The 13,474-nt window shown below is 45.7% G+C and overlaps 1 protein-coding gene across 2 annotated transcripts in view; it reads left to right on the top strand.

Moving 5' to 3' along the window:
• The window catches only part of SPTA1 (spectrin alpha, erythrocytic 1), a 65,808-nt gene that overhangs the window by 12,610 nt on the left and 39,724 nt on the right, over positions 1–13,474 (top strand). For both annotated transcript variants that reach the window (XM_047840778.1, XM_047840777.1), the window contains exons 10-18: positions 71–172; positions 1,686–1,823; positions 2,416–2,526; positions 3,994–4,071; positions 4,219–4,374; positions 5,765–5,969; positions 7,422–7,603; positions 9,234–9,477; positions 10,712–10,834. In XM_047840778.1, the coding sequence (XP_047696734.1) occupies positions 71–172; positions 1,686–1,823; positions 2,416–2,526; positions 3,994–4,071; positions 4,219–4,374; positions 5,765–5,969; positions 7,422–7,603; positions 9,234–9,477; positions 10,712–10,834 (1,339 nt within the window). The remainder of the gene's footprint in view (positions 1–70; positions 173–1,685; positions 1,824–2,415; positions 2,527–3,993; positions 4,072–4,218; positions 4,375–5,764; positions 5,970–7,421; positions 7,604–9,233; positions 9,478–10,711; positions 10,835–13,474) is intronic.

A 13,474-nucleotide genomic window follows, 5' to 3' on the forward strand; every position in this document is an offset into this window, starting at 1 on the left:
AAGAGGGAGGCGCCAAGCCCCCCAGAAGGTTTCTTGCTAAATTTTAAGACATTCCGTCTTGTGACCCTAGCACGAGATTGACTCTTATGATGACCGATTCCAATCTGCTGAGGAGACTGGTCGGGAACTGCTGGACGTCGGTCATGAAGCCTCTGGTGAAGTTCTGGAAAAGGTAATCCAGTTTAACAGTGTGCGAAATTATGATACACATTTAGCCCCACTGAATCTCATGATAATATGATCATCTCCGAACAGGATGAGGGTAGAAGTCGTATCAACCTCTCAATATTGAGATGCTCCCTTCACATATTGCTTTAGCTGAAATGAGTCATCCGAAATTCTCAGGACGTGAGGCGTGATTCCTCACCTCTGAGCCTTTATTTCCTGAACCTACCAAGTTTCATCGACCCGCCTTCTACCTAATTCAAAACCTCCATACCATCTTGCCTTGTCATACTTGTGCTGTTTTATCGCTTTTCCATACTCGCCTCTAGACTGTAAATTCTTTGAGGACACTACCTACGCATCTTTGGATTCCCTAAGGTGCCTGGCCCAAGGCTGGCTTTCTTCTCCGCTCTCGACAACCTCAAATCGCACTGATTTTTCTATACCTGTGTTTCTCAAATCTACATCAATTAACAGGAAAGCTTTACACAGTCTGAATCCCACCCGCTGAATAATCAGGTTTGCCATGATCGTCTCCTCCTGAATCGCAAGGACTCACCTCATCCCCCTGACCCCTGAGAGATTTTGCTTCAGATGCAGAGTCACCGAAACTCCTTGGGATGATAAATAAAATAAGATTTGCAGCCTCTTTGCCTTTCATCCGATTCCAATCACAGCCTCCAGTGCTGGGGGTGGGTGAGGTTGAGATGGCCATAGTTTGAATTCACCCTGAGCTCTCTGGGAAAAATAAAAAATAGGGATTTTCGTTTTTTTAACAATTCTCTGCCAAAGGAAACCGAGATCCTTGCAAATGCATCTGTTATCCTGGGAGCCTGAGAAATCTGTGCTGCCTTTTTGCTGGACTTAGCACGGCAGCATTGCCAATAGACTGGGATTCCTTGGGCAGACGTGTGAGCAGGAGAAAAAGGCTCGTATGGGTTTGAGAATGTCACCTTTCTCTTTCCTTGGGGGTTCTTATTGGCTTTCAGAAGGGAATGCAAACTTCTCAGAACGATCATTTACGTGCTGTATAAACGTCACCTTCCTCCGGCGTCCACCTCTTTTAGACACTGAACTTTGCTCTGGGACACTTGTATTATCTAACAATCACTTGGAGTGATGATGCTGTCATGGTGTGCCCTCCTATGATCCCAGTCCCCATCCCCGTGCCCTCCTATGATCCCGGTCCCCATCCCCGTGCCCTCCTATGATCCCGGTCCCCATCCCCGTGCCCTCCTATGATCCCGGTCCCCATCCCCACCCTTTAAATCCCTGTTCGGTGCAACACCTGCCGCACTCTACTCCCCGCTTCTTCCCATCGGAATTCATCTCTTCTCCTTCATTTCTACGTATTAAGCGTATCGTTGTGCCTCTGTTGTGGCCTTTACCCTCATCTCCCTGCCACGTTGTTCACCTAGACATTGACGTCTTCAGAGAAAAGCCCGCTTCTTGTTCATTTGTGTGTCCTTCCGAAGGCCTGGCATTGACTGGGCGCTCACGTTGTCTCCTCCTTTCCAAAGATGACCATACTCGCCAACGACTGGGCTGCCCTGCGAGGGCTGTGGGACCAGCGGAAGCATCAGTACGAACAGTGCTTGTACTTGCACCTCTTCTATCGTGACAGTGAGCAGGTGGACAGCTGGATGAGCAGACAGGAGGTAACAGGAGGGGACCCTTTACCACGGGACTGCCATCGGTACCCTCACAACTGCTGCTGAAGGCTGGGGCTTCTCCTAGGAACTGGAGGGTGATCCGTGGGGAGAAGAAGAGAGCAGCCCTTTCCATGAGGCTCTTAGAATTCCCTCATGAACAGAAGCCTAGAAAAATACCTAAATACACAGCAGAGGGGCTTTAACCGCAAGCCAACAGGAGGCCAAATGTGTATCAAATTGCTAAGGGATCAGGGATAGAAAGTTGTGATGAGTCAGGGTTAAGCAGAGATGTCCTGAAGGAGGTGAGGGGTCCTCTTGAGGTAGCGCTGGGGGCTCAGAATGGTGCCTGGATTGGCCGGGCGGATTCTATGTGGACAGACCCAGAGACAGAGGTGGTAAAGGTGTGCGGGAGGATTAGGAAGGCATCCGAAGTTCCTGCTGTTTGAGATTGGTCCCCACACACCATCCCGCCATGTGCTAATCCCACCTTGCTCTCCCACCACCTCCCTTCCATCCTTAGTCCCTGTGTCAGAGGTGTTCCAAAAGCAATGATCTCACCAGTGAGGAGAACGGAGTTGTGTCTCTCTGTCTCCTACAGGCCTTCCTGGAAGATGAGGACCTGGGGAACTCCCTGGGCAGCGTGGAAGCCCTTCTGCAGAAGCATGATGACTTTGAGGAGGCCTTCAATGCCCAGGAGGAGAAGATCACAGTAAGAAGCGCCCCCAGTGTGGGCGCCGCATCCATGTCTGTTTGCGTCCTCAGAGAGGACCACGTGTCACTGCCAGACAGAACGTGAGGATTACTTTTAAAAGAGGAAACATCCAGAAAAGTATTCATACCCATCTTGCCGTCACATTTCTTGTTCCACAAAGCGTTATTTCGAAAGTTTTTAAAGATTTTGGCCATTCGCATTTTCCGATGAATTGCAGGACTGCCTTATTTTTTCTACCGTGTGAATGGTTATTATTGGATCCACATCTGATAGAGAACCATTACTTAGAAGTTTGAAAGGTATTTTACTTATAACGTATTATTTATTTAGCTTGATCTTCTCCAGGAATGTCTCCATTTAGTTTTCTCTGGTATAATCTAGATGCCTAAGTAACATCTATGCATTCCTGTATATCCTCAGCTTTGTGTCTCCCATCTAATGCAACCACGGTCTTCCTGTGAAGCCCACGTTACAATGTCCCAGAAACTGGTCAACATATAAGCAGGGCTCAGACAAGTGCAGGAAGATTTTATTGGTCCAGTAGACTCTATGTCTTTGGCTGTCTCCTAGGCTGGTACTGGCTTTTAACTCACACACATCTGCATATAGGACCACAACCAGCAGCAACAACCCTAACCATAAAATTCCAAGCCCTGTCTGTCAATCTTCAGTCAACCTGGAGATTACTATGGTCTCTTATCAATCCATGTGATCACTCTGTTGATTGTCACGGGTAAGAGCTAAAATAATTTATTCTTTTAAAAATGATAGCATTTATAAATGTTTATTGATTTATTTTTGGGTGAGAGAGAGAGAATCCCAAGCAGGCTCTGAGCTGCCAGTGCAGAGCCTGACGCAGGGCTTGAACCCACACACCGTGAGATCATGATCGGAGCTGAAGTTGGATGCTTAACAGAGGGAGCCACTCAGCTGCCCCCATGCTTCATTTATTTTAAGATTACTTTCCTATTCCTTATCCCTTAACCCATTCTGAGCTCTAAAAATCTGAGGAGTTGATGAATGAATATGAGTAAACGTTTTGGATACTTGTTCCCATGCAGCTAGAGATACAGATGTATAACCGATAGGGGGAGAGAGGAGAGAGAGAGAGAGAGAGAGAGAGAGAGAAGGTGCTGGCTACCGGACATGACTATATCCACAGTGCATCCTCCTGAAAACTTCAGAATAGATCAACTATTCACCTTCAAGTGACACCAAAATGCATATACTATAAACTAGATTTTAAAAATATTATGGAATAAATGGGTAATTAATTTGTCAGGTATACATTTTTGAAACGGAAGTTGTGACAGAGGTCGGACCTAGTACCCAGATCTCCGATCCCAAAACTTGTACTCTTCTCACACTTCCGGGCTTCCTGTCTACAGTTGGCCAAATGCTGGCCACTGACTCAGGGGCCCCAGTAGAAAAACCACTCCAGTTTTTATCGTTTCTGTTTTTCAGACCTTAGACAACAATGCCACCAAGCTGATCGATAACGACCATTATGACTCCGAGAAGATCGCTGCTCTCCGGGATAGCGTACGTCCGAGGCCGCAGACACACGTCTGCCTGCTTGTGCCGAGGGGCCAGGGGAGGCGCTGGGGGCATGGGCATTGAGGTGGGCAGTGAATCTCAGGTGTCCACATTTGGCTGTGCTGACCATGAGTGTGGTCACGGCTTTTGCAGCTCTTGTCCCGGCGGGATGCCCTACGTGCCCGGGCTGCCATGCGGCGCAGACTTCTGGAGGATTCGTGGCTTCTGCAGAAACTGTATGAGGACTCAGATGACCTAAAGAACTGGGTCAACAAGAAGAAAAAGTTGGCCGATGATGAAGACTACAAGGTAAGCGGGGTTTTCAGACCCTGGGCTCGCTCAGCAGGACTGAGTTTCGGGGGACAAAGTCTTAGCGTGGAAAGGACAGTAGTGTTCAGCAGGTGAGCCTCCTTTACAGAGGAGCGTCATGAATCCCTCAAGATGCAATATCAAGCTGAAAGCCAAGAATCTGGCTTCTGGATTTCCCGTGCCCTGCTGCCTCTCACCTCTTCCCTGGCACAACTTCTAATGTCCTGTAACGTAACGGGGAAAGGGAGGGACTGTTTTTTATTCGGCTGCTTCTTGCCCCTTGGCCCCCTCTTCTGCTCTCCTGGGCACCTTCAGAATAGGAACACTCTGTGTCTGATCCCAGTGGATGTTCACGTTTACTGAAAGCTACTAGGAACCAAAATGTAACCTCAAGGTTTGACGTAATACAGAGTTACACAGTTTTCTATCTAGAAGGGAATGGCTCCTTATTTTTACTGATGAGAAACCAATAAAATTTGAATTGGAAAGGGAATTTGGATTTGAATTGGAAAGGGAATTTGGATTTGAATTGGAAAGGGAATTTGGATTTGAATTGGAAATTGCCCAAAGTTATACAGTTATTTAAAAGGCAGTTTAACAAAAGCCTTTGAAGCATGAATTCTGGAGAAGGTGAACCAGGGCTTGAATTCTCTCCCTGTTCTGTCTCAGGTTATGCGACTTAGGCAAATTCTTGAGTTACCTCTGACCCATAGATTTCTCTACCTTGGGGTTGTGTAACATGCGTATTTTTCACTCATCGGTGTTATGTAATATAAACTATTACATACACGTATATATATTCATACACTTCCACATTTACTGTCAAGGCTGGAATTAGTCTCTTAATTTCTAGGCCAATATCTATTCACAATATTTCCTTTTCTTGACTTCATTCAGTCTTCAATGTATACCTTGATCCTGAGCATCTTATCTGTACCTTTCATTTTGTGAAACTCCATAACCTGTGTTCGCATTCTTCAGAGGAGCTGTGCCTCCAGAGAAGGGAGGGTAAACAGATCTTCTCCAGATGGGGCAAAGGGGTGAATGGTTCAAGTATCAGGACAGGAATGAGAAAACTTGTCACCTTTCCTGACGGTTCTCTGATTGTTTATACTTGCATGGCCTTATTCAAAATTAATCTTCAGGAGTTATCTAGGCTCTGTAGAAATACATGTAAGAATCGATTAGCCACATGTGCTGTGTGGATAGATGGAGGGGATGGCCATGTGAGTTTGCTAACCTTCTCTGGCTCAGTACTCGGACCACAACTGTTGCCTTGTTTCCTTTCCTTAATGCTGTTGTGTTTACAGGGACAAGTGACCCCTATCCTCAAAATTCCTGCTCCCCATTCTTTAGGTTAATAGTTTCCTTGTCTTCGGTCTTGTCTCAGGATACTCAGAACTTGAAGAGCCGGGTTAAAAAGCAAGAAGACTTCAAAAAGGAGTTGCAAGATAATCAACGCCTGCTCAACACGCTGGAGAAAACTGGCCAGGAAATGATTGAGGCTAAGCACTACGCCTCAGAAAAGGTGACTGCTCGTGTGGCTGAGGTGGTCAGTCTCTGGAAGGAGCTGCTGGCAGCCATGGAGCAGAAAGGTGAGGAGCAAGGGTTTTCGTCAAAGGCTACTTCCTAAATTCTGAAACCTACCCTTTTCATCTCTGCTACCTTGAATGACCTACGTGAGAAGGAATGCCATTTGTTGATCAAGGGGTTTTTACAATCCAACCCGAATTTATCACAGCATTAGATATGGACAGTTTTATGTTCTCTTCACGTATGTAGGTTTAAGCGAAATTACTTTTGGTTTCTTCACTTTGCTCCCACTTTTTTTTTTCTTTTTCCCGAATAAACATTCTGGACCCATGAATCCAACATTGGCTACGCACCTAGAACTAGACTCCTTAACTCAAGTTTCACATATTTGGGTTCTATAGATGAGACCAGATATTATGACCCGGGTTATTAACTTAGACATTAAGGCTGTCAGCACCACATGTGATGCTCCTGCTAAATTTATTCTTATGAATAGGGCTTGACGACTTGTTTTTTTTGCCTCCTTGAGAGTGTTCAGGCTCTGCCGTAAGCTCTTAAAAACAAATCGCCGCGTGTCTACTTGAATAATTTCTAGGCACCTTTAACTTCCTTTCTCTAGAAAGTCAGTTGTGAGCACTGGGTGTTGTATGGAAACCAATTTGACAATAAACTTCATATATTGGAAAAAAAAAAAGAAAATCAGTTGTAGTAAATTGACACAAACAAAGAGGTTTTCCCATCAATAATCTCCTTGCTAGATGCAGACTCCATCTATAGACATGACTCTGCCCTAGTTATAGGAGAGATGTACCATGCTCATTCTGTTGGATAGCATTCTAATTTTGGGTTTAGGGGAAAATCTAACCTGACAGTAACAGTAAGACGTCACTGCTACTCCCCCCCCATCAGGAGACACATAAATTGCCTCACAGATATAATGCAAATAATTGCTGTAAGGTCAAAGAATGAAGAGTTTAGTTGAGAACAATGTGGATAATCAAGGCATTTTCTGGAAGAGATAATCGTGAGGCATGGCTCATGATGGGGACTAAGAAGGACTGGCAATGTTCTGAGAAAGACATTTATAAAAAAAGACACCCAGAAATTTCAAATGGAGCCAATCCTGATTTTATCCTTCCCTGGAGAAACGCAGTACTTGGGTTTGGATTCCTTTGAAAAGGAGGCCTCATTAGAGAGTAACAAACGTCGTAGGAAAATACCCAGGATGGTTAAAATCTAATACAGGGGGACTGTAAGTCACCAGGGAATAAACTGATTGTGTACCTTTGTTTTGAGAATGAACGCTACCCTATTTAAAAACAAATGCCATCTGAGTTCTACAAATTCAAGGTGATTTTTTTTTTTTTTTGTATAACCACATCCGGGATGGTTATCTATATTTTTTTCTCATCAGAACATCAACATACTGTATTCCTCCTTACGTTGATGGAAGGTGTGCCATTGTGTAATGAGAAAGCGATGGCCCCTGTCTCAATCCGAACGCCTTCTTCCAGGGACGCAGTTGCATGACGCTAACCAGGAACTACAGTTCAAGAACAACGCGGAGGACCTAGAACATTGGCTGGACAAGGCAGAAGAGCAGGCTGCCTCCGAGGACTACGGGAAAGGCCTGGCAGACATCCAAAGCCTGCTCCGGAAACACGGCCTCCTGGAGTCCGCTGTGGCCACCCGCCAGGTGGGTCGCCAGCCCTTTGGCCGCGGTAGGCCGGGGCATCCCTCTGTGCTCCGAGCACACTCGTGATAAGTAATTCTCGAAAGAAAAAGAGAGCGAGACACCAAAGGTAAAACTGCCCGATTTTTAGCTGGTCAGCTGCCCCTTCCTCAGATCTTCTCTAACATGGCCATGGCGCTGGGTGCTCGTGGCCTCTGTCAGAACCCCGTGGCTCATGGGGCTTTGTGGGCTCTCCTACCTTTGGCATCACACCCTCCGTGCCAGAAACTTGGGCTTCGTATTCCGGCTCGTCACTCACTAGTTAGGTCACCTCCGGTGTGTGTTTTCACCCGATTCTCACCTGTACAAGAAGGTTTGGACAACATTGCCTCCTCCTGTTCTGGCACCCCGGGATGCAAAGCTTGGAAATACCTCGAATCCCACTTCCTTTATGTTTTAGTTAAGAACACTGAAGCCCACAGCAGTGATGCGACTTCCACGAGGTCACAGAGAACGTTGCCAGCAGGGCGAGGACTATGATGCAGATACGTTAGGCTCTTAGTTTCGGGGTTATCCCCCTGACATCCCACCAGACTGTGACTTAAGCTCATCCACGGAGTGGTTAGAGTGTAGACACTGTGTGTGATGTTCCGGAGAGCCCACTTCTAGCTGACTCACTTTCTTATCCCCCGGGGTCCTAGCTTGTATTTTAAAATGACTGTTGTTCCCTAGAAAGTCCTACTGATCTGTCTTATTAAAATACACTTTTATGATGTCCGCTCTTTGGGTTAATTGGGACAGACAGAGTAATCTACAAGAAAAGAAAACTTGAAACAAACCCAGACTCTTTGGTTGCCCTCAGTGGTGGCGGGTTGGGGGGGGGGGGGTTGATGGAGGTTGAAATGAGGTAACAAAAACAGTGACATTCCTTTTGGAAGCCTCACATTTCATCCCCTGGGCATTGTTCCTGCTACACAACCAAGTTCAGCCTGGGAAGTTCCCGTGTTAGTTACAGCTGCAGCTCAGGTTAAGGGGAGAAAAGGAGAAGAAGGGGAGCCGAGAGAGAAAGGCTCCCTCTGTTTGGCTCAGGGCCACGATTTATTAACACTCCCCGACAGTTAAGGCTCTGATTATTGTGGTTTCCCTGATTCCCTTGGAATCAGCTCTATATCAGCTCTATACATATTCAGTCTTTCTGCAAAGTGGCTTAAGAATTACTTTCCTATAAATAGCTCTTAGGTGAAGAAGGGGTCCTCAATCCAGCAACCCCTGCCACACTGTCTCACGGATGTGATTAGAAGTCGTCACGCGGTACCAATGGGAGTTGATTCTCCCCACGACCTCCCCATGCCATCCCCCCCCACCCCTTTCTACTAAATGGTGGGATTTCCTGGGGCACCTGGGTGGTTCAGTCAGTTGAGCGTCTGACTTTGGCTCAAGTCATGATTTCACAGTTCGTGGGTTCAAGCCCCGCGTCGGGCTCTGTGCTGGCAGCTCAGAGCCTGAAGCCTGCTTTGGATTCTGTTGTCTCCCTCTCTCTGCCCCTCCCCGGCTTGCACTCTCTCTTTCTCTGTCTCTCAGAAATAAATAAATCTAAAACAAAAAAACATTTAAATGATGGGATTTCCTGACACCTATTCCGTCTCTCCCTCAGGATCAGGTGGACAGCCTCACAGACCTGGCAGCATATTTTGAAGAAATAGGCCATCCCAATGCTGGTGACATACAAGCAAGGCGGGAGTCCCTGGTGTCCCGGTTTGAAGCCCTGAAGGAGCCACTGGCCACCCGGAAAAAGAAGCTCATTGACTTTCTGCACCTGCTGCAGCTGTTCAGGGACACAGAGGATGAGGAAGCCTGGATAGAAGAGACAGAGCCTTCGGTGGCTTCCACCTACCTTGGTGAGTCCTTGACCATGAGTGGGCAGAGCCACGGGGGAGGTCCAGGGTGTGCAGACCGTTTGAGAGAGCTGGGACGCAATGGTGGGGGTGCTTTCAGGGTTTACTCTCAGCTTTCTCCCCGCACACTCGGGAAAATATTTTCCAGTCTTCCATAGGAGGTTTTTTTAAAAATTCATACTGAAGTTTACCTCCTAGAATAAGTCACAAACAGTGTCGTGAATGGGAGACCTCTGGGAAGAGCTGGAGTGCTCAGCTTTTCGCTACTTACTCTAACGTATTGCCAAGGTCATTGGCTGAGCAGCCATGGTTAGTGTTTAAGGTACCAAGTGATTTTGTCCGTAGCGTCAGTGTCTCCCTTTCGTAATGATCTGCGCTTCTGAAAGGGTAAAAGAGGGCAGAACGGCAGAGAAAGTACAGACTTCCGGTCTTTAAGGAGCTGTCAGTTCATCAGTGGGAGGCCACAGGTGGAAGGAGAACTCAGTGTCCACATCTATGAGAAGCCGATGATGACGACAGTCTGGGAAAACTTCTAGAAGTGAAAAGACCTCTTTGAAGAGTCCATGGGCACAGTTTCTGGAAAGTCATTTAGTGGGAAGTATAAGGAAGGGACGTTGAAGGAAGAGGGAGGAACCCGTGGACAGGAGACAGGGGACGGTAAAGTCAACACCTGGAACTCGGGAGCCAAGAAGGTGGAGGAAAATTAACCATGCATACCACTTAGGAGGTGCTTGTGAATGTTAACAGCAAGGGAGGCATTTATATGTCATTTCTAATCTTAACAAAGAAAACTTCGAGACAGATAACACACCATTTTCTTGGTGAAACAACCTAAGTTGGAAGATTTAATAACTTTCTGACACCCGTGGGTATTAGTCAGTGCAAGAGGCTACCTTTTAGAAAGTAATCTGATGAAAGACAATTGGTTGCAAGATATTGGAAGTTTTAGCTGAGGAGTTACTCGCCTCTCTACCTATCTTCCGAAGAGAACAGTGATTTATTTATTGTCTTTTGTAAAATGAGGAATTGAATCTTCTTAGCACAAAGAGGCAAGGGGAAGAACAACGCTGAGCAGAGTTAATTCAGAAAAATAATATAAATTTCGGGAAATGCACTCAGAGATCACAACCTCAAAAGAAGAACTTGTAGGTCGAAGAGTTACAAAGAAGTAGACTTAGCCTCTTCTTATTCTCTACACTAGAACCACACCAGGCCCTGAAATTATTTTTCTTTGTAGGCAAGGACCTGATTGCCTCCAAGAAACTTCTGAACAGACACCAGGTCATCCAGGATGACATCGCCAATCATGAGCCACACGTCCGAACGATAACGGAGAGGGGAAACAAAATGGTAGAGGAAGGTACGATCGGTTCTGGTTGAACTGGCCAATCATCACTATGTTAAACTTAAGGGAAGAAGTTTGTTCCATTTTAGGGCTTCATGGGAATTGAAAGGTACAAATGATCCACCTTCCCCCTCAATGCAGAAATTCCCCTTGGGCATTTCTGACAGGTGCAATGATGACACAATGTTGCTTATATATTCCAATAATAGGAACCCTCCTACCTCACAAACCAGTCATTTCTATTTTCCAATTAAGCCAATAAAGAAAATATTTTATGCCAAGAACTGATAGATTCTCTAGGAGTTGCAGAATTTAGAATTGAAGTTCTAAAGCCCCATAAAACAGATCACACCCTTTCCCCACTTGGGAACTTCCAGATCTGTGAAGACTTGCCTTAGGTTCCCAATGTCTTATAGTCTTTATGGTAAATAGCACCATTTATTTAAATCCCTTACTTTATACAGTCTTGATATGTCTCTTCCCTCCTGGCCTCCCGTCTTCAGAAACCCCTACTGCTTAAATATGATGCTCAAAACCAAGCATCAAATTCCAAGCAACAGTAGATTACACTGGGATTGTTTCTCCCTTGATTCAAGAATAAATTGGGGCCAGAAAAAGAATAAATTGTTGCCAGCCAGGATCCAGTTATCAAAAGTACAGTTTAAAATTCACATGGCTCTGCAAAAATTCAGATCTCAACAGTGATTCATTTGTGGTTGCTATGTTATTACAGTGATTCACCTTATTTTTTTTTCCTTGAAATCTCCAATTGTAATTGTGGATTTTGTCTATTTCTTTCAGTTCTATCAGTTTCCGTTTCATGTTTTGAAGCTATGTTAATTGTGTGCGGATATATTTAGGTTTGTTGTGTCTTCTGGATGAATTTAAATCCTTAACATTATGGTATAGCTCTCCGTATCCCTGGTCATACCCTGAAGCCTACTTAGCACGACTCTAATACAGTCACACCAGCTGTCTTTGATTCATCTTTGCACAATATATATTTCTCTATCTCTGCTCGTACTCTGTTTCTTTATGTTTAAAGCAGATTTCTTGTAGACAGCATGCAGTTAAACTTTGATTTTATGTTACACAATCTGATAATCTCTCCCTTTTATTGGGATTGTTTAGAACATTTGCAGTTAATGCAATTATCAATATGGTTGCAATTAAATCTAGCATCTTGTTATTTATTTCTCCTTACCAGTTTCCACGGTCTTTGGGTTAATCATGCATTTTTTTTGTGATTCCATTTTTCTCTCCATATGTGTTTAGTAGCTATAGTTCTGTGGGGTATGTGTCTAGGGGAGTTGTGTGTATGTGTGTTCAGTTTAGAGTAGTGATTCTCCACTTGTGGTTTTGTGGGTTTCATAATAATGCTAAGACATTACTTGCCTTTTGCATAGGCTTTCTTTCATAAATGCACAGTGAAGTTCCCTGCATGATGTGTGATAATGCCCTTTTGTTTTAACGGTGAATAGAATATACACTTGTCTATTCTTTTGTTTTAAAATTTTCCGTTTCAGTATCTGAAAGGGTGACTATTAAATAATGTTTTAAGTTTATTTATTTATTTTGAGACAGAGAGAGAGAGAGCAGGAGAGGGGCAGAGAAAGAGAGAATCCCATCCAGGCTCTGCACGGTCAGAGCAAAGCCCACGTGGGGCTCAAACTCATGAAACTTGAGATCGTGACCTGAGCCAAAACCAAGAGTCAGATGCTTAACCAGACTGAGCCACCCAGGTGCCCCTTGCCTTCTGTTTGAAACCCATTTTCAGGAGACATAAAATTCTTGAGAGACAGCCTCTGTCTTTCTGTATGTTAAAGACACTGCTGAATTGTCTTTTGACTTTGCAGGGTTTCTGATGTAAAGTCCGCTCTCACCACAATCTCTGCTCCCCCGTGTGGAATGTGTCTCTTTTCTCTCTTACCCTTTTATGCTTTTCATCGCTGATTTTCAGAAATTTGATTACAGTATAACCTGGTGTGCTGTTCTTCATTTGTTGCGTATGGCGATCACTGAGCCTCTCGGAACCCCCAAGGAAGACTGCATCCTGGAGCTGGTTTAGAGACGGGGCCACTACTGGGGTGCAATTCTGCCAGAACTCGGCTCATGTGTTGTAATCCCAGTGCACTTTGCTGGGCGCTGACTTTATCTGCAGCCCCGTGTGGGCCCCAGGGATGTGGGGCCTCCTGCTTTGCAGCCACCTTGTCCTCGCCTGGAGGGGTCTCCTTACACACGTGTGCAAGGGGCACCAGTCTAACCCACGAGGGGACCTTGGCACACACCTCCGAAGCCCCATCTCTGTGTGGCACCCTTCTTCGGCCCTCTGCTCCGTGGGCTCCGGCTGTCCCTCCTGTCCCAGCTCTGGTCCGCCTGCTCGGCCCGGTGTGACAGCCGGCTTCACCCTCCAGCACAACCTAGAGACTGCCCCGTGCATGGGGGGGCACATGTCATTTCTGCCCCTTCTCTCATGAGTCACGATCCTCTGCCTGTTGCCTGAACATCATCGGATCTTGCGATCTGCCCAGTTTTCTAGTTGTTCCTGTGTACTAAGCACCTTCCGGGCAGAAGCAACGATCGGTTGGATTTTCTGTTTACTCTAGACGGTATATGTTTTTGGAACTCTGAGCAGGACCCACACCCGGGTATTCT

The sequence above is a fragment of the Prionailurus viverrinus genome, chromosome F1 (genome assembly GCF_022837055.1).
Source record: "Prionailurus viverrinus isolate Anna chromosome F1, UM_Priviv_1.0, whole genome shotgun sequence".
Classification (NCBI taxonomy): domain Eukaryota; kingdom Metazoa; phylum Chordata; class Mammalia; order Carnivora; family Felidae; genus Prionailurus; species Prionailurus viverrinus.